Genomic DNA, 21421 nt, shown 5'->3' on the forward strand with positions numbered 1-21421 from the left:
TAACAGAGAGCGTAATTTGAGTGTATATAAACAGAAAGAGCACATCCTTTGGCTGTTGTCAGGAAGTGGTGCATATATGTACGTTCCTTGTAGCACTCTTATTCAAGATTTAAGTGGTTGTAACTTTTTTTGGCTTTCTTCTAAAACTAGACTTGTTTCTGTACAAAGTTCTAATACAGTTTATCTAATTCATTTTAAATGTTAGTTTATCAAAGCTTCCCCAGGTGTCTTCATATAGATGTGATAACTTACTGCTTTTGAAAAATCTTTCCTACTTTATTCTAATTTATACTTCCTGGCACACTCAAAGATATTTGTATCTTAAGTATAAAGGAGCAATTCCTCAATTCTTTATTTTCATTATAGAACATTTTTCTGGTGCCATTTAAAAAGGATCAAATGATTTTTGTGTCTTCTATTTGTATTTTGACATTGTTATACTTGTTTGTCACTTCAGTAACAGCATATGTAAAGTTACCTGACAATTCCTCAATTCTTTATTTTCATTATAGAACATTTTTCTGGTGCCATTTAAAAAGGATCAAATGATTTTTGTGTCTTCTATTTGTATTTTGACATTGTTATACTTGTTTGTCACTTCAGTAACAGCATATGTAAAGTTACCTGAGTTTCTAAACTTTTTTGGGTATTCATTTGCATTTGGTAGAGGTGTTTACAAACATCTAGAAGTTTACTAGCCTTAATGTAGTGCATGAGGTACTGACAAAATGGCATAGTGAAATGTTTCTTGCGAGGGTTGTGTTATACAAACTGTTTTTTCCAGCATGAGACAGCTGTTGCAGCTTCATCAAAACAGCTGCATCTAGACCTGTAGACAATTGAATGTCTACATGTAACTGTAGAGTTACAATAATGAATGTAAAGTAATGTTAGGAGGCAGTTGTTATTTTCAAAATATGTAGTGATAATAGCTTTTATAGCCCTTGGAAAAGGATGAAGATGGTGTTTCCTTCTTACTGGAAAAGGATGATTTTTCTCATGATTGACTGATTGATCAACCCTTTTAGAGGGTTGGATGGTATTTCTTCAAATTCCTCAAGTTCTAGTTCGTGGATATTGGTAAAGGTAGTTGTAGGTCAGTGGCGTCTGCAAATAACTATATTACAGTACATCTTTTATTCACCAGCTACTTTGTTTGCTTTCGCACATCCTGGAGATGCAGCCTGATTCTTCAGTGCTTGTTAGAAATTCTTCTGCCATATTATAATACAGGTTTTATTTTCCGTTGTTGTTTGGCTTATGAATTAGTGCTAATATTAACTCTGGAAATGGAAGCTGGAAAACTTGAAACACTGTTCAAACCCAGGACTTAAAACACTGTAAAAGCTGTGCAAAAATTTCATTACATTCTGAATATACATTTCAGATTTGTATGTTTAAATGACTTCTTAAAGGAAAGCTTTATTCAGTTATAGAGAATTGCTTATTTTATTTTTACTTCTGGGTTAACTAGTGTACTCTTCCATTTCAGAATGTATGAAAACATGTCCACAATGGTGTATTTAAAGGAAGAGAAGTTGGAGAAGCTCACTCAAGATGAAATCATTGCCAAAACTAAGCAAGTGATTAATGGACTAGAGGCACTGAAGAATGAACACAATTCAATTTTACAGAGCTTACTTGAAACACTGAAATGTTTGAAGAAAGATGATGAAACTAATCTGGTTGAAGAAAAATCAAACATGATTCGAAAGTCACTGGAAATGCTGGAGCTTGGCCTTAGTGAAGCACAGGTAAAATTGCAGTAGAAATAAAGCATTTCAGACTTTGAATGAATTTTTGGTATAAAAAAAATAAATGAAAGATCATTATTTGACCTATAATTGGAAATTTTGAAGTAAACAGAGATCAGTTTTGAAGGACTTAAGTTTGCCTTACTGAATATTAGCAATGTGCTGGGTCATTTATGTTGTTATTGTATGTTAAGGAAAAAGACTGCTGTACTTAATAGAGGTGGATACTGGCTGTCTTGCTGTGTTACAGAACTAATTACATTCAGTATTAAGGCACTGAAGCTCATAACTGAGCTCCTCTTCACTTCAGTGAGACAGTTGCTGTTTTCTGTTTAGACTTTTCCACAGCATTAGGCAGGTAATGTTTGAGCAGCTCAGGAACTGAGCACTGGCATTTTCACTCTAAATTGTTGCATGGGGAGGTCTCACAAATAAATGAATTTGCTCCAACCTTTGAGCTCTGCCGTAACATTAAATTCATATTTTTATTCCCTTGATTCTGAGATTCTTTATAGTAGCTTACAATGCTCCTGGAGCTTAAGAATCTCTAATGTTTATTGAACATTTACTAAACAAAAATTGAATTGAAAAACATTTTAAAGGTTAAGAATCGAGTACAGAATCTGAACAACTTTCACTGATGTGTTAAAGAAAGGACTCAGCTAACTTCTGTGAACTATCTTAGTCGATGAAGGTATCGTCTGCAGAAGATGAGTGAGAAGAGGCATGCATAGTCAGGTTGTCAGGACTATATTTACAGTCCAGCTTTAGGGTATTTTGTACTAGGTCAAAAACCTGAAACAATCTGATGCGACACACTCATCACTATAAAATGGCAGAGCGCTTGCAAATGAGTTGAAAATGCCAGTGAGTTAACTTTATATTAATAGGCTTTATATTGGTCTATAACTGTGCTCAGTCTTCTCATCTGGATCGAGCTATTATTATTCAGTGATCTGGAAGTTGTATGCATTGGATCACAGTAAATTGAGGCCTGAGAGAATGAACAAATATGGGTTACCAGCCATGGGAATGTAGAACCCCTGGACATTATGGTACAGACTGTCAGGCCCTAGTATGTTGTTCAAGCTTTGATCCCTTGTATTGGAAGAAAATACTAGAAGAGATATGGAATAAAATTGCAATAGTTGAGTTACCTTTAATGGGTGTTTGCAGAAGATCTGTGAGTGAATGAGTAGCTTCTCTTTCCTAACTTTGACATGGTATTGGGACTCCAAAAAGCTAGTTCTGATTCTTGGCTCTATCAGATTCAGCAGCCTCAGTTGCAGATGTTGTTTCCTTCTTTGCCCCACGTAGTGTTTTGTGAACTGTGGTGGCGAGGAGCCAAGAAGTCTGCATTTACTGCCTTTGTTAGGAAAGCAACTGCACTTCAGACTACTACTCTCAGACCTGATAAGCCTACTCTCCCTGCACACTTTGGGTTGCAACAATGTAGTTTGGTTTTTTTTTGATTTGCAGTATTTAAATTAAGATATGGAAATATTTTATAGATGTTTTTGTGACGTGGATGTAGGTCTGATGACACATGTTATTTCCATGAAAATGAAACTGATTTTGCTGAAGAAGTAATCAAACTTTTCTTTCAGTTACTTCTAGAGAGTAAGATCGCAAAGGATTTTGGTTTGCCATTGTAGCTTGTAGAATGTTGCTTGAGTATGTTGACCCTATTATCACAACTTTCCTAAATATACTTTTTGATGTTACAAATGCCACTGTTTGAATAGGCCAAATAATTTATATTATTAACAATTTTGAATATGTAAATAGGTAGGTGCTGAAGTCTGGAGATTTGGACTGGTATTAGGAAATTACACCTGGATTTTTCTCTTCCCTTTATAGGGAAAAGTAGTTTCTAAAGGCTTGATGTATTTTTTGAAACCTGAAATTTCAGCTAAGGACACCATCCGTTTCACATTAAATACTTAGTTTAAAACCACTTCAAACTAACTTGTTTTAAAGAAACACGAAAAAGAGGAGATGAAATACTAATAACCTGGGCATGTCAAACTCATCTAAAAGAAGATTTTTATTATCACCAGTTGCCCATTCTTACAAGATGTGCTTCCTGGGATTGCTATCAGCTGTTCTACGTGTATCTAGTGGGAGATTACATAAGGAGTGAAGGGAGAGTATCTTCTGTATGTGTGTATCTTCCGTGACTCTTCAAACACATTCATTGAATGTCTGCACGCTCAAGTTTATGATATGTATATATAAAGTGCTTATATAAATTGTGTGTTCAGTTGCACATTTAGATCTCAGTAGTATAATTGTCCCTTTGAAGTATTATCGTTATGCTGAGGTGTTCACCCCTATGAACTGTAAGCATGTGTATGAATCCTTTCCTGTCTGAAAGCTGCTAAATTAGAACTCTTGTGTGTGTTCTCAGGTTATTTTTGTGATCCTTCAAGTTAAAAGTATTACTGCTCCATTTCATGTTAGAGGAATGAAGATTTCTATTTCAGTAATCTAAATCCTAGTTCAAATTTTTCATGTATTTTAATGTGATATGTAATCTTCAGGGAATTCTAAACCAATTTGACTTCTGATAGCATCATGGAAAACAATCATTAATAAAGAGTTCCTCTAGGTTAATTCTGGCTGAGCAAATGGTAAAAAAGTTTGGACGAAAAGTGAGAACTAGATATATAAAGAAGAGAAATCTGAATGTTTACCAGATTTCACAGCTGACATAGGTTTTAAATAATAAAAGTCTTTCATGTTCAATACAGAACTGCATTCAGGAGGAAGTATGTCATGTAACACCTTTTGTATTTTTAGGTAATGATGGCCTTGTCAAATCACTTAAATGCAGTGGAATCAGAGAAGCAGAAATTGCGTGCTCAGGTTCGCCGGCTATGCCAGGAAAATCAGTGGCTACGGGATGAACTAGCCAATACACAACAGAAATTACAGAAAAGTGAGCAATCTGTGGCTCAACTGGAGGAAGAGAAGAAACATCTAGAATTCATGAATCAATTAAAAAAATACGACGATGATATTTCACCATCAGTAAGTAGCTGTATAGTAAAAAGCACCTTACATTTACGTGTGGTGTAATCTGCCTGGTTACCAAGAAATGACAGATACAAGCTTTTAATTTGTCTCTAACATAAACTTGTCATTAAAATGTTTGCCTTATACCAGTGTCACATAGTTTGCAGAAAGATTCTCAGAGTTCAGTTCATTCTTATTTTAAGACAGTAAATGTTTTACTGTCTGTTGATAATTAATAAAATACTGAGGGTCAAAATGCATAAATACTTATTTAGTATCATGTTAGCTTAAAAAAAAAAAGCTGAACTTCAAGCCAAAAATTTCCTTCTGTAAATTCAACAGTTAAAATAAGTGGGAAATGTAAATTATTAGAGATTCTAAGTACATAGGGGACGTGGCTTATTTGACTGCAAGAAAAACATTTAATTTTTGTGTAGTGAAATAGATGTGTAGCTTTTATATCTGTTGAGATTTTACATTAGGATAAGGATATTACTGAATCCCCTTTCATGACCTTCTGCCAGACATCGAGATCATCTGCACGTTTTCAGTCATGTTTAGCTAGCCCATTGTGTTACTGATTCTTAGATTCAGAGAGAAAATGGATAAAACTTTAATTTACAGAAGTAACTTAGCAGTTAAAAAGACTTCTGAATTATTTGCCCTTCTTGCTATCCTTTTATTTTGTTTTCTTAAGTTAGATGGTACTGTAGAGAAATAATTCATTTTGTGTGTTCAGACCTTCTCAGCTGCATCTTGGAACGAACAGTTTTTCGTAACCAATTATTTCGGCAACATAATGGTTGAAAATGTATGCATTTTAGTCATGCTTAATTGACTGCTTGACTAAATCCTTTTTAACATATTGTGAGTAGTGAGAGTTGTTTTGGTCAGTTGCACATGGAACTTTTCAGTGCTATTTCATGAGTTGGTATTTGTAGCTGAATACTGCCAGTGAAGCCTGTTTAGAAAAGGGGCAGGAGGAAGGAATATTGGGATTTTGATGTGCTAACTGTTGAACTGTAATCTGCAGATGGCCTAAATAGCACCATTATTTGAAGTTTAATTGGCAAGTAGGGTCAAAGTAAGCAAAGTATCTTTATAGTTTCACTAACCATATGGGCAGTCTCTGTTAGCCTTTGAAAATAGTCAATTGTATATACTCAGTGTGAGGTTGGAATCAGCACACTTAAAATTATGAACTTCCCATCTGAGATCTAGTCCCATCAATCTGCTGTTTTTGGAGAGCACCCACTTTGCCACCATTGAACTTGAATGCCAGCAGCAGCAGTTGCCTTTTTCTCAACTGTGGAAAAAGGTGTTGGATGGAGAGCCAGAAAAATAGAAATGTGTTCTGCTCCTGGGTTTTCTCCTTACTAAGATTAATGTTTCTGAGAACTTCCAACTATTCATATTATGTAGCCTCCACATTTAAGAAACAGGATTGAGGGATGATCTGTTTCTTTATTTTACATGATTGTGGGATTTGGAATGATCTTTGGATGTTTAAAATCAGTATACATTGATGGATTGTACAGAAATTAATATGGTTCCAGATGGAGACTATTGGAGATGAACTTCCTTTCGAGTGTGTTTTTTCTTTTTGAACCTTACAGATCACAATTGCAAAATCTATTATTTGTGCAGAAGTTGAGTACTCAGAAATTGAGGTGACAGAATTAAAGGTGCTGGTGCAACTGCATTCTCCTTCAGGAGATGAATCTCCTTATTCTTCTCCCTTGCTCATCTATACCTGCATTTATGACTAAAAAAGTAGAGTGGACAATTCTGTATTCAGTAGCACTCACTCTTCGCTGGGTACTTTCATTAAGTATAATGTCTCTGTAAGAATAGCAAATGTGTTCTTGTCTGCTTAAATTGAGACTGAAATCTAGGAGACCTGATTTCTATTCCTGGCTCTTCTGAAGGTGTCCTGTATTGTTTCGGGACAGAGTATGTAAATACATTTGAACATAAGACCTTCATTAAACTTCTGTGAGAAATGTTATTCTTGGCAATTCCTAATTTCTGGATGTGGGGTTTTCCTTCAATGTTGCTGATTAAATGGACTGTCCCTTTATGCCTTAGATTTAAGTGTAACGATTTGTTTGGGTTTGGGGTTGTTCTATAGGAGGATAAAGATACAGATTCCACCAAAGAGCCTTTGGATGACTTATTTCCCAATGATGAAGATGACCAAGGACAAGGAAGTAAGTGCACTTCAAATTACAATGTTAGTGTATTTCTGCAGTGCAGAATATAAAGATGCTCTTTACAAAAATGAATCCATGCTTGGGGTCCTCTGGGATACAGTGGAGTGGTGAATGCCTCTGCTAGAATAAGGAAACCAGTCATTGATATACATTCTGTACATCAATATGTACAAAACTGGGGCTTAGTTTTTTAAAGAGAGTTTACTAGCTGTTGTAAAGTTCTTGGGGCTGACTTCAGTACAAAATTGGTTCCACAGTCTTTCCTGTGGGCCTCAGAATGGAAGAGGTTTGTTCCAAGTGACTAGGGCAGATTCTGAAACATAGAAGCTTTTTGATGGTCTGCCCAGATGGTGAATTCTGTTAATGACCTTTTTAATAATCTGATTTAACATTTTGGGGCAGGTTTCAGTACGCAGTCTTTCTCATATACTCTTTTCTCCTTTGCTAAGATTGTCTTCCTTAGTTTTACTACTCATTCTAGAAGTATTGTCTTCAGATCAAAAGGACTGATGAATATGCAGTGAAGTTTGAGGTAGGGGTATGGTAGTGTGGTTGATAGAAGCCGTTAATAGGTAAGGCTTGCTTAGTGAAATGTGTTTTTCATATGGGTATAAAGCTGATATTATATAATGTATTGATATTGTAGTGTATATGCAGTGTTCTAGTAGTATAATGGTTCTTAGTAGACAAATGAGTTCAGAAAAAATGTCTGAAGGGTCCCATGTTTGTAATCAGCAGAGTTTCGAATTTCCTTTATGGGCACAGATGCAAGATACACTGCATGCTTGATAGCATGGTAATGCTATCCATAGCCAGCAATGGAAGGAAGACTTGAAGGGTTTAGAATAGGTTAGTGTTGACTATGAACTCCATCCTGAGCTCATTCTTCCTTCCCTAGAATTTTGTAGTATGAAAATTGAACGGCAAAGCTGTCCCTATATCTGTGTAGCCAATCTACCTTACTTAGCTTTACAGAAGACAAAGTTGACATTTCAGTAATTTCTTTGACCTCCAGGAAAAATACTGAAATGCTTCAGTGCTTTTGTAGGCAGTGATTGTGGACGTAGGCTTGGAATTGTATGATTCTACCGACCTAAAAAGGTCGGTAGAATCACTTGCTGTGAGAGTGTATTTTGCTATTAAACAACGAGAGAGGAGAGAAGAAAGTCAGGCTCACAGCTGGAGCCCTTATCCTGTGTGTTGTCTAGAATTGAACGAAAATGAGTAAGAGGTAACTTTCTCAATCTTCCCAGAAATCTCTGAGGTGAAGAGAAAAAGGGTAGTAGATTTTTGGGGGGTGTGGGAGGGTGGGGGTTGCAACAAACAAAGGTAAGGGGCTACTGGAAAAGAAGTGGCTAACCCTGAGGGTTAGTAAGTAAAACCAAAAGGTTGATACTGGCTTTGATGACTCAGTGCCTTTTCTCTTGCAACTGTTACTAGTGGCATCCAAGGTGTTTTAATCCTTTATGTGCCAACCTTAAGTATTCCTTGGTGTCGCAAACAAAGGAAAACAAAAAAAATTTGTATGTTTAGAGAAGGAGAATGAAGGAAAAAGGACAAATCATTCAAGCTTTTCTGCAGGTATTTGGCTTGTCTGTGTTAATGTTCCTTTCCAGAGGGAAATGTCAATATTTGTAAGTGCAAAATTGTGATATAATCTTGAGAATTGTTAATGATTCGCTGAGCTGAAATAGTTTCCTACTTTCTTCATTGGTTTATTACATTTGGCCCTTTGAGCTAATAGAAGTGTAAAATAATATTAATCCAATACTGGACAGAGTATGAAGAATAAAATGGTCATATTTTCACTGTCACTGTTCAAGACATCATGACTGCTGTGAAGTGTGTTCTAATACTAATGCTTTGTATTGAAGAAATAAAATTCAGTGAGTCTCATTTTGTGTCATTGAGCAGTAATGTTAGATGTTTTAGTTACAGTCATCTTTTAAACAACTTGAAATCTTGCGGATTTCTTTCAGTTCAACAGCAGCATAGCAGTGCAGCAGCTGCTGCCCAACAAGGTGGTTATGAAATTCCAGCAAGATTAAGGACCCTTCATAATCTTGTTATTCAGTACGCTTCCCAAGGTAGATATGAGGTTGCTGTACCTCTCTGTAAACAAGCTCTTGAAGATCTGGAGAAGACTTCGGGTCATGATCATCCTGATGTTGCCACTATGTTGAACATACTTGCTTTGGTGTACAGGTTTGTATACTGACATAGATAAATATCAGTTAAATAAATAGTTAATATTTGGTTACAACCTGTTAATGTTCAGACTAACATTTTTTTGACTGTTGTATTATTTGCCCTATTTTTTATTAAAATCCTCAAGAGGGTCCTGCAATATTTATATGTCTTCCTGTACTTAAAAGTCAAACAAGTTGCTGCATTTTTGCCTGTGCCTTTGTTTTGGCAGTGAAGCTGGTTTTGAGACTTTTTTTTTTAATTTGTCTACTGAGGGGGCATGTCTTGATTACGCACTTACAGATAATCTAGAGGTATAAATTGGACAGCAGTGTAGAAGTAGTACATGCTAGTCCTTACCCAGCATGCTACTTTACAGTTACAGCTTCAGGTTTTTAATTCCTGATATCTGAATATATTCTCAATTACTCTTCTTTTGTACTAGCATCTTTAGGCCAGTACTGAAGTCAGCTTCATTTTTATGACTTTCTTTTCTGAATCCCCAGTATTAATCATGACTCTTTAAAATTTAGAGACCAGAACAAATATAAAGACGCAGCAAATCTCCTGAATGATGCCTTGGCTATCCGCGAAAAGACTTTGGGCAAAGATCATCCAGCGGTTTGTATACATGCAATATCGTATTCTTAGTTGTGTTTTTCACTGAATTATTTTCAACTCATTTTAATATTAAACTCAACAGGAAAGTTGTTAAGACCTGGCTTATCTCTAAACAGTACAGGTAGGAGGCCACAATATAACATTCTCTGTTTTCTCTTAAATATTTAAGGTACCTTTTGAGCATTGTATTCAATGCTGTTTCACCACAAATGACTTGCACATACTTGATCTCGGATTGCATGGATTTTCTATGGGAAATTAATTTGGGAAGAAAGATTTTAATTTGCTTACTCAAATCACTTGATTAAACTCAAATTGAAGGTGTACTTCTGATTTGTTTTACTGCTGCGTTTAAATGAAATGTAATAATCAAGCTTTTGTACTTAGTGTTTAAAATTAACGTGATATCTCACTTCATGTAGCCTGTGTGAAGCAGGGCAGCTCTGAGTATAGATGTGAGAGGTAACTTTATAAGAGAAGAACGTAATCTATGCACTAAATGAAATTTCCACAAATGAAGCAAAAATATTTTGTGATTTTGGTTTTTTCCTTTCCTCACTTGTGTGTGTATGCATTCAACAATAATTATTTCTTCATTTGCAAATTTCAAGAGGTCTACCCTGTGCATGGAAAATTTGAAAACATCAATGCATTGCAGATGTGTTCATTTGTTAGATATTTCTATTGGTAAATTCCAGTGTAATTAATATTTCTCTACTGTTGACAGGTGGCAGCAACTCTAAACAATCTTGCAGTACTTTATGGTAAACGGGGGAAGTACAAAGAAGCTGAACCGTTGTGTAAGCGAGCTCTGGAAATCAGAGAAAAGGTATGAGTAAAAGAATACAGCACCTCTGAGTGGATTTTTTGAGAGAGGAGGCAAAGTTAAACACTTTTTTTTTTTTTTTTTGATGTTTCGGTTGGGTAGATCTGCCAGATAACCACAGAGTTAGCAATGCCTTAGTAGTTAGCAGTGTCTGAAATTGAAAACAGTAGTAAATTCCAGTAGTCCTGTGGAGCTGTTAGAGCACTCTGGATATACTATAAATTCTGTATTTTGTAATTAACCTTCTTTACGTTTTTCTTTCCCCTTTGATAGTTAAGTAATCTCTGATTTGACAAGAGCGTTGGAATTAAAAATGAAACATCATTAAAAATTTTAAGTTGATTATTCTATGACTATGTGGATATTTATTCTAGTCCATGAGACTGAATGCCTGCATCTTTCAGGCTTCTTTGTATGATATGCTGCATATAATGTTATTATACTACTTACTTTATTCCTGCTACAAATTGTTCTGCAGCATTCTCAGTTTGTAATAGAATTGAGCAATTTTCATATCGTTCAAATGCAAATTTTGCTTTTGTCATCCTCATGTTGAATTGATGAGGAATAAAAACTAACGGGGTATTTCTAAATGATGCATTTCTAAACCCTGATATGATGATTGGATAATGTTTTAATTCAAGGTATTTCATTTTCAGGTTCTGGGGAAAGATCACCCTGATGTTGCCAAACAATTAAATAATTTGGCTTTACTATGCCAGAACCAGGGTAAATATGAGGAGGTTGAATACTACTATCAGAGGGCACTGGAGATTTACCAAACTAAACTGGGACCAGATGATCCAAATGTTGCAAAAACAAAGAATAACCTGGTAAGCCTTTTATAAAGTAAATAAAAGAAAAAGTAAAATTTCTGATTAATTGAAATGCACCTTTATTCAGCATGTATTGTATTTATTATTTCTCAAGCTAAATAAAACAGCGTGCTGATATATCTCTTTGGGGGTATTTTGTTTTCAGGCATCCTGCTATCTAAAACAGGGCAAATTTAAGCAAGCAGAAACTTTATACAAAGAGATTCTTACTCGTGCTCATGAACGGGAATTTGGCTCTGTAGATGGTAAGAAACAGTCCCTACATTTGAATGTATGTTTCACTTTCATAGTTACTATGAAATAAAATCTGCAGGAAGCTAATTGTATCCTGATTAAGTTTACCTCAAGCAGAAAACAATCTTAGAGTGAGATTATAGATGCGTTGAAGTACATTCATCATAAGAAAGCATTTAGATACAGCAGTAACATTTGATTCAAAAGGAGAGTTTTTCTTACGTGAGGTAGACTTGGTAGGTTTGTTTTATGGATTGTTATTTCTGGCATAATTTCTTATACCCAACCAAAACCAATTTTGGTATTTTTGTAGAGGCAGAAAAATGTATGTCACTTTCCAGTCACAGGAAAAAGTCAGTGCAGGTTTTTTAACGATATGATATATACGTTGTTAATATGAGTCCTCCATTAATACATTTAAAGAATGGGGAAAATACCCTTAAATTGTGAACTACATGGTACATTGAAGTCAAATGCATTTTATCAACTATACATCACAGTGAAGAATTTTCATTGCATTCCGTGACAGTAGCATATGCACCACTTAGTAGATGTCAAAACAGTTGTTACGATAAAAGAAATAAATGCGTGTTTTCAAGCACAGAACTAGGCACGTGACAAATTGATGACAGCATATACTGACTTCAGAGCTTCTCAGAAGTAACTGTTTCTAAGTTCAGATAAGAAAAGACAGAACTGTAAAACTATAAAAGAAGAGGTGCATGTTTTATTTATCTGCTGCTTGTAGTATGGACAGTAAGCTTTTTTGTAGTTGTAATAGTATAATTCTCTGGTTCACAACTTCAGAAGGGTGAAAATCAAACAATGAATACTTTGTAGTTTTGTACTTCTATAAAATATTTTCTTCTGTTTCATCAGATGAAAATAAGCCTATTTGGATGCATGCGGAAGAAAGGGAAGAATGCAAAGTAAGGCCATTGTCATAAATCTTTTTTGGAGCTTTTACTATTTAAGTTACAAATCAGTTACTTTTCTTCAATGTTACTTTTGTTTTAGGGAAAACAAAAAGATGGCACATCTTTTGGAGAATATGGTGGCTGGTACAAAGCTTGCAAAGTTGACAGGTGGGTAATTTCTTTACAGGACGAACAACGTGGTAATACCCAGTATCCAGAAATGTCAGATTAAAGCATGTTTAAAACTGAAACCAAACCAGCTGCTTGCCTTAGGACTATGAAGACTATAGTCTTAAAATTTCAGGTCCCAAGACTGGGTTTCAGGAACACAGTGGCAATTTTGAAGTCCTGGGGCTGCTTTTAATCTAGGCTGGTTAGATCTAGTAAGTGACATAAAAATTCACCACTTGTGTTCTTGGCAGTCCTTCACGTGGAAGCATAGGTCACCTTTCTTTCTTTTTATACTGCTGGTTGGCATACGTGCTCTCCCTGCCCCAGCAATACCTCTAGAGAGGGCCAGAAGCAAAAAGGAGACTGTGCAAATAACTGAGCCTTGAGTTTTCCAGCTGGCACAAGAAACAAAGTTAAACTGCCACGATTCAGCATTATTTGAGTTTCTAAAGCTTGAAAAATATAGTTTTGTGTGAATGAAAATGTGTACCTTAAAATGGAAGAAGAGAAACAAGGACTTCAGCTTGGATTATGCTTAGTGAAATATTTTTTGTTTGCTTTAATTTTGCTCATTAGCTGCCTTTTTTTTTTTAACGTGCAGGTGGTACAATGTAAGAAAAAACCTGCACCTAGTACTGATAATATTCAGTGAGGGTTTTTCGTTTCTTCAGTGTTTGAATTCTTGTATTTAACAAGCAATAGAACCTTTGTACTGTTGAAATCTGCTCTTTTTTTCTCCATCCTGAACTCTGGGTGCAGTACACTTTGGTTTGTTTTTCATGTACTAGTTCATTCTAATGCATGAGGAAATCTTTTCTCTGCTGTTACTGGAGCAAAACTTCAAGCAACAATACTGTGACTGAGCTAATTCTCAGTGTGTCATTGAAACAAAAATGTCTTGTTGGAGTGTGAGACTTGTTAATGGAATATGCGATATTTTTTTTTTCCCTTTATTGTTCAAACGTAGTTTGAATGCATAGAAACTGCAAATGGGTACTAAGTAAAAGCTGATGAAAGGAACGGGTAATTGGTTTTGTGACTAACATGCTACAGTAATGGTCACTGTATGAATGAGTAGACATATTTTCTGGAAGCTTCACAGTTATTCAGTTGGACACACTCAGATTGAGCTAAATTTTCACCTCGAGATGCTTCTGAGAAACACAAGGATCTAGCACTCCGGTTTTCTCTTGAGTAGATCTAGAGGCTAGTTACTAACTTCCAGTTTCAGGGCTGTTGACTAATCATAGTGTGAGCCATTAATGCACATTGAAAGGGGTTAACAGGGTTTTCCATGTATGTGAAGTACAGTATAGTATATTTCAAGGGAGACTTACTAAATAATTACAAAAAATATGATAAATACTATATTAATTTAAGTTTTTATTAGTTTGTGAATTGAGAAGAGTTGAATGTGTGTGTGTATATAAATATATACTTTTTTTTTCTTTAAATAGCCCAACAGTAACAACTACCTTAAAGAACCTTGGGGCACTTTATAGACGGCAGGGCAAATTTGAAGCTGCTGAAACATTAGAAGAGGCAGCAATGAGATCTCGTAAACAGGCAAGTATGAAAATTTGCCTTAATGATATTTCTGCACTGTGGTCATGCAGATTGTCAACTTCAGTATCTATCGTACATGCAGAATATATAAACTTTTAGCTATTCGGTGTCTGGTGCCTGGTGTCGCCCTCTAATTTCAGTCTTAACTGGTGATAAACTGATACCATCTTAACACTTGCAAAACGGTTAATTGCTAGGGCAGTGGCACCATGTACCAGGGGCATGATTGAAATTGGGAGTGAAATAATGTGGAAAACCGAAGAGCAGAAAACGCTGCAGTGGCCAGCAGTCCTCTGGTGGCCAGCAGTCCTCAGCTGGCTACAGCTCCTGGGAAAGAGACTGTAGCTAGGGGAAAATTGAGAGTTTCTGTTGATAATCTCCTTTGCCAGTAATGCTGTTCTACTTCTAATAAGGAGCTGTCAAACTTACAAATGTTCTGTTTCTGCATATGACTGACTGCGACTGGTGCAGACCTTCAGAAGACCATTATAAATTTACCAGTTGTTGTTTCTGTTACTTTCGCAAGCCGATGGGATGGATATTACAGTTTAAGGGGGGGACTATTATTCTTTTAACGTGGAGAAGTTCTGTGCTGTCTCTGTGCTCTCAAATCCGTAACCCTTTCTCACAGTCTTAGAAGGTGGGGAGAGAGTTTGGTTTTGTTGGGGTTTTATTGGCTTTTTGTTTTTCCTTTCCCTTTTGGATGATTTGATACAATGTCTTTCATAGAAGAGCTGGACAAGCAAACATGGCTTGTCAGTCAGTGTTAAAATGGAAAGTAAAATAAGAAAATATAAATGAATAAAAAAAAAAACCTTGGAAAGCTCAATTTTAATTTTGTTTTTATGCAATAGTAAATAAGATTTGTATTTTTTTCAGAAGTGGTTTGTCTTGTGGTTTTTTTTTTCCTTATATGTCCATGTAAAATTCTAAACTCAAATTCTAAATTGAAGTAAACTGACTTAGGTGATGGGTCATATCTTTATTGATAATGTACTGTTTTTTATTTAGTTATACTGATTTGAAGTTGTATTTTGAAGAATGATAGTGCAGTGTTTGTATATAGAAGCAGATTTCTGGAAAAGGGAGAGAGCAAAAAAGTTCCTGGCAAACCTCGTGCTCTTCTAGTGAATTCAGCAACAGTTCCCTTTGATATAAGGTGGCATAAGTTCTTCCTTCCACAAAAAATGATGGAAAACTTGCAAGTGTTTGCCAAATAAATGGAACGAAACTGGTAAGCGAAAAGTATGAATCTGGGAGAAAAGTTCTTCAGAAAGGAAAATTCAAGGGTGGTGGTGGGGAATAGCCGATACAGATGCTTTCTTTTACTGAGGATGATTTTCACATACTTTTACTGAAGGTTCATTTTTGGTGTGTGTCTCATTCAAATGTGATTTGAAGATAAGTGAATGTGCACTGCATCTTAACATATTCGCTTTGGTTCTTAGTTTTACTGTTGCCATTACACGTGATAATTTTTTAGTGTGAACAGATAACAACCAGGATAAATTGGTGTAATATAATAGTAATAAGAAGACTGGAAGAAAACTTAGCTTGTAGTTATGTTTATTTCCTTTTTTTATATAAAAAACCAAAACAGAACACCAATTTCTCAAGTTCAAATTTTTACTGTGAAGCTTGGAATTGATTATTTGGGAATTATGGGAGGATCTTGCTATTGGAGAAGTCTCTAATTTTGGAGTCGCTATTTAATCAGTCCACTTCTGGCTTGCCAGTACCGCTGGAAAAACTGTACCTTGTCTCCATTTTCCACAGAGCCTGCTGGAGGCTTGCTGCTGCTACTTTATTTTTATTAAGCATGCTTCAGATTTTCATTGGTGCATCATATACCACCTATACCATTATACCGTAATATATCACATTACACACAGCACTGGATTTGGACATGTAGGAAACAATGCTGTCTTACTAGCAGCATTTAACACTACCTTTCTATTCTAGGTCATTAAAGTAAAGGAGGACGGACAGGGTTAATGCATGTCCCCTTTTGAGCTAAAAGCAGAGAGGTACTTTTGTTGCCAGGTGTGGAAAAGCATTAGTCCTCCACAGCTTTGTTCTCCTTCATGCATTTTTTTTGTTTGCTTTAGCTGCTGGGATGTATATGCTAGATTTTTGAAGACCAGTGAAGTTTTGTCCTTCATCTTTCATGACAAGAATCGAACGAACCAGGAAAGTGCAGTTCCCTGTCCCTTGTGGTTTTTTTTTTTTTTAACATGTGAGGTAAATGAGAGACAATAGCTTTGGAACAGAGCCTAGAGGTGGTTTATGTGATACATCACCTCCTCAGTGATGATTTTAAATAATTTTATACTTTTTGTGTTCTGTGCTGGTAAAGGGTTTGGTGCAAAAGCCATTTTGGGCTTACGCTTCTCTACTGTCTGAGAGCTCTAGCCACTTTTCTGCACCGTACAGCCACGTGGAAGTGAAAATAAATGATCATTACATGTTGGTTTCATGCTTCCTTGTAGAATTCCATTAGGGAGGGCTGTTCTGCTCTTCAGTTAGTGGAAAGCAGCGATGAGGGAACCAGGAACCTGATTTCTCCATGCCACTAAAACAACTTTCATTCTTATTCATGCACTTTACTTAAAAGTAAAATTTTGGCATGATTTTCACTTTCTGTATTGTGGTAGACTTTATTGATTTGTTGCACAGATCCCCTGCTGCATTTGCTGCTAACACTGCACAGTGAAAGATGCAGAGTATTTTCTTACGTGTAAGGCATTCATGTGGGATCTCTTCCTGTCAACAAATACCGTTTATTATGTGGAGTAGGTTTATCATAAAGAAAACAAAACTGAAAATAAGTATGACTTGAGCTTTGTTACTTTCTAGTTTCTGTGTTAAAGATTTTGCCTTTATTTTTAGTGCAGGGTTTTCACAGAAGGTGTTTTAGCACTTTTAAGATATTTAAAGGATTATTTGGTAATTGATGGGCATTCTTTAACACAAAGTAAATGTATTTTATTGACCATATATCTAGTCTGTTCTATTATAAGTTCATTTTCTATTTGACTTCTTTCTGAAGGATAATTTATACTACTGTGCCAAGTGTCATATGTCAGTATTTTCAAATAACGCAACCTATGTCTTAGGTATTAGACAGTCAGACACCTGCAACATTCTTTCCAAAGGTGGGTGAATACTGCACCATTTGATAGGTGGAAAACTGAGAATTCCATGGACTGTTCATGATCTATAAATTGCTTAAATATTAAGCTGGTGGCCAAATGGCTTCAGGTGAGTGACATAAACACCATGAGGCTTTGACAAGTGCTAGGGAAGGAGGAAAAGAATGGCAAGTCACTGAATTCTCAAACTACCAAACTGTCCGTTCACTTCATGCTATGTTGATTCCTGCAATGTATAAAGGACAACTCATCTTGACTGCCCTTTGAAGGCAGAATCAGGGAAATGGAGTTACGGGTTTGATTGACTTCTTTCTTGATACGGTTATTATGTGTAAGTTGTAGATTAATACAGCTCGTAATAAAATAAAACCTTTTCCTATTTTACCTAATTCTCAGGGTCTTGACAATGTTCATAAACAGAGAGTTGCTGAAGTGCTGAATGACCCTGAGAGCATAGAAAAAAGGCGAAGCCGAGAAAGCCTCAATGTTGATGTGGTAAAGTACGAGAGTGGTCCTGATGGAGGCGAGGAAGTGAGTATGAGCGTAGAATGGAATGGGGTAAGTACAGTACACAGTTTAAGAAAATAGCCTAGATAAATTATCACCATAACAAATACGGTTGTCCATTCACCAGCCTATTGTGTTTTCAGTAGTTTCTTGGTTGATCTACTTTGTATTTTGTAATTTTGCAGAATCAATTAAGAAATGAAGAGTAACATTTTGTTTTTCATAACATGTAAAAAATTGTAATATTTTAAAATTTTAAAACATGCTTTCTGTTGTTGTCCTGAATGGTGAAATTTCTTCAAGAATCCCAAGCAGTTGCATTTAAGTTGTTTAATGCTGATTGAGTGTCCTGGTTATGGTCTGGTATACAATTGCTTGTCAGTGGTTTCCTTTTACTGGTAGAAATATTCTGGCAATTAACTTACTTCTGCTTTTGTCCTTTTGATGCCATATTTGCCCGTATTTTACATGTTTCTTTAAAAACACTGCATCTGTTGGAATCACGAAGAACATCTGCTCTGGAGATGTATTAAGTGTTAGCAGTTTTAGAGTAAATTAAAGTGATCAGTCTAACACTAAAATAATTCCAATCTCCTCCTTACCCAACTTGCTAGAGGAAAGAACATAACTTTTCAAGCTGCTGTACAACCCATTTTAAGAGGCAGTGCCATCACATAACAAGGTGATAGTAACTTCACATTTCTTAAGTGAAATATTAGTATCACTTTCCCGTATTAGAATTTGACTGGAGTCAGGGCTTGTTCCTATTTGTTTCCCATATATTGGCTTCACTGTATAACACTGATTGTCATAAAGTAAAAACATACATAATGTGATTACATATGCATTTTTCTAACCATTGTTTTCCTTTGTTTGAAAGACAGTGGAAGAAGCTTTCAGTTATTGATCTGGCTTATATAGTTGTTTGCTTCTGTCACCAGCTTTCCCATGCTTTATCCCATTGCCAGCAATGGGATACATATTGCACTGTTAACTAACTCCCAGCTGTAGTTCTGCTGAAAATATTCTGTTAGGTTATAAAAGTGCTGTTGCCTGCTTTTGCTGTATGGGAGGGGAAGTAGCCTACTTTGCAATATTGAGTGTTCTGAAGTTTCATTTCTCTTACAACAGCTATATTTTTTTTTCCTTTCTTTTTTTAGCCACATGAGACAAAGTTTAGCATTCCAAAGAAACCTTGATAAAACACATACTACTTTAGTCTTAAAGGAGAATGTTCTTTTCATCTTTGCTTTTGTCTCTTTATTATTGTTTTCTTGGCATTGGTGTTTTCAGTGCCAAGACAGTCAATCAGCATCTATTGTGAATAATACTGCATCATTAATAAAGCTGAAGTAAGGTTGGATAACACTTTTCTTAATTCTCATTTTGCCCATTCAGCGTTAGAACTGTGTACTGTACTCCTCCCTTAATTTTCGCTGTAATTTGCATGACTATATGTTCTAAATGGATTAAACTTCTTTCTGTTATTGACATTAATTAAACAAGCATGCAGGTTTTGGATTGAAAAGGCCTTCTGGAAAAGCAATAGACAGTATTTCTAGGTCAATATTTGAATCAAACTCTGATAAAATTTGTTGATCTGAAAAATTAAATTTTGACCTGTCAAGGCAAACAAACTTTTCATTTTTAGTGTGCTGAAGTGGCATTGCTTTATTCTCGTCTTCATTATTTCTTTCCCCCCCCCCTCTTAAGAGAAGGTATTTTGTATTACATCTATTACATAAAGTGGGCAACTCACTCTCCCTCTACCCTGCTAGTGTTTCTATCTTAGTGCTGTTCTTCCCTCTACTTTATATCATGTAGTTTTTTTTACCCTTGTGTGTTCCCTCCAGACAAAATATTCTGATTCATAAAGTATAGTAGAATTTTTTTTATCAGGCACATACTTTGTGTGCAGAGCCTGAAGAGAGGCCTGCCTTTTCCCTTTAAATTCTTCTGAAGTGGTCAAGCTGGCTTACGTTCTTCGCTGTCAGAGAATAGGTGGCGTGTGTAAAGCAACAAACTTCAACGAAAAAACTATGTTGGAAGATTTTTTTGTAATTAAGTGACTTCCATATGGAGTGTAATCACTATTAAGCATTGTATGCTTTGATGTAATGTCTTACATTCTTACAAAAAGAACTGAAATGGAAGTAAATCTCTTATTAGCATGTTCATTTTAACAGTTAAGTGAGGTTGTGTAGTGCATGTTTACATGTTTCATCTAAAGTCCATCCCTTAAAGTTAAGCGAAGATACTTGAAAATGCAAAGAAATACTTTGTCTTAAAAATTCAAGGTAGAAATCTCAAGATTTTTATCCCTTACTTTGTCTGTGTATTAAAAATGACAGTGGGTATCTGTAATGGGCACTTTTGATCTTGCAGCCAGTTGGAGGACAGATAAAAATCTTTGTGGTATGATAGTGTTTAAGATAATGTTTTTAGTGTGAGGAAGTATCTTTTATTATTCTAAACCATGTGCTTCAAAAAGACAAGCTTTCGGGCACATCAGTCCACATTCAGGTGTGAAACAAAAGCAATAAATTTCACTACCATAGACTAACTGGTAAGAGTTGCTCTTGGTTAATAAAAGTGTCAGTCAGAGCAGCATTGTAGCAGACAACTACAAAGTACAGGAGATGACGGTGGGGAGGTGTAAGCAAAAGCAATAAGGTGACTCTCATTCTGAGTGACATAAAAATTGGCAGTTAATCTTTGCCATAGAAATGGATATCTCTGATCTTTTGTTTGTTTGTTTACACTGGATTTAAGAATTTTTTTTATCCTAAGCTCATGTTTTAAAGGTGTTTTGTTAATCATGCAGTCAGTGTTTAACTTGGAAGTTCAGTGGTTTTATTTCGGATTTGAAATACCCAAAAGCTTGTCTGCTTATTCCTAATGTGCTAGTTAGCATAATAAAAGGTATACTCTATATCTACCAAATTTGTCTTGCCTTTGTTCATTGGTTCATTATCACTACTATAGCATCACTGGTTTCAGACCATAGGAATAATTAGCCTTTTCACTGATCTAACACTTCCAATTGGAATTTAGACTTCAATTTATTCAATTCTGCAAAACTGAAGTCTATTTTTTTAAAAGTGTGAACAATATATGCAATTCAGTTTGAAACATAAATACTCGGTTAGGTTTTGATCTTCTAATCACTTGGTAGCAAGGCATTTTGGCATTTGCGAGCATAATTTTAATTACTGTTCATTCCAGTTGCTATAGGTAAAGGTTCTCAAAACTGGTATCTTAAGACTATCAGTAATGGTTTCTGTACTTAGCACTGAGAATGGAAAGCATGTAAATTGAATCACAGCTTATATTTAAAGGTGGATTCTTTCAGCTGCCTCACTGCATTAGGGAAAGTACAGAAGTTTCCAACTGGATAATACATATAGACACAGATATGT

The 21421-nt window shown here is 35.6% G+C and overlaps 1 protein-coding gene across 3 annotated transcripts in view; it reads left to right on the forward strand.

Moving 5' to 3' along the window:
• The first annotated feature begins 1493 nt into the window (after positions 1 to 1493).
• KLC1 (kinesin light chain 1) overlaps positions 1494 to 21421 on the forward strand; it is a 29602-nt gene continuing 9674 nt past the window's right edge. For 2 of the 3 annotated variants that reach the window (XM_009280876.1, XM_009280874.1), the window contains exons 1-12: positions 1494 to 1754; positions 4557 to 4787; positions 6904 to 6982; positions 8965 to 9190; positions 9706 to 9793; positions 10521 to 10622; positions 11279 to 11452; positions 11601 to 11700; positions 12569 to 12618; positions 12707 to 12774; positions 14235 to 14343; positions 17892 to 18053. In XM_009280876.1, coding sequence (XP_009279151.1) covers positions 1494 to 1754; positions 4557 to 4787; positions 6904 to 6982; positions 8965 to 9190; positions 9706 to 9793; positions 10521 to 10622; positions 11279 to 11452; positions 11601 to 11700; positions 12569 to 12618; positions 12707 to 12774; positions 14235 to 14343; positions 17892 to 18053 — 1650 coding nt within the window. The remainder of the gene's footprint in view (positions 1755 to 4556; positions 4788 to 6903; positions 6983 to 8964; positions 9191 to 9705; positions 9794 to 10520; positions 10623 to 11278; positions 11453 to 11600; positions 11701 to 12568; positions 12619 to 12706; positions 12775 to 14234; positions 14344 to 17891; positions 18054 to 21421) is intronic. The other variant, XM_009280875.1, reaches the window with a different exon arrangement.

Source organism: Aptenodytes forsteri, unplaced genomic scaffold (assembly GCF_000699145.1).
Source record: "Aptenodytes forsteri isolate BGI_AS27 unplaced genomic scaffold, ASM69914v1 Scaffold193, whole genome shotgun sequence".
Taxonomy (NCBI): domain Eukaryota; kingdom Metazoa; phylum Chordata; class Aves; order Sphenisciformes; family Spheniscidae; genus Aptenodytes; species Aptenodytes forsteri.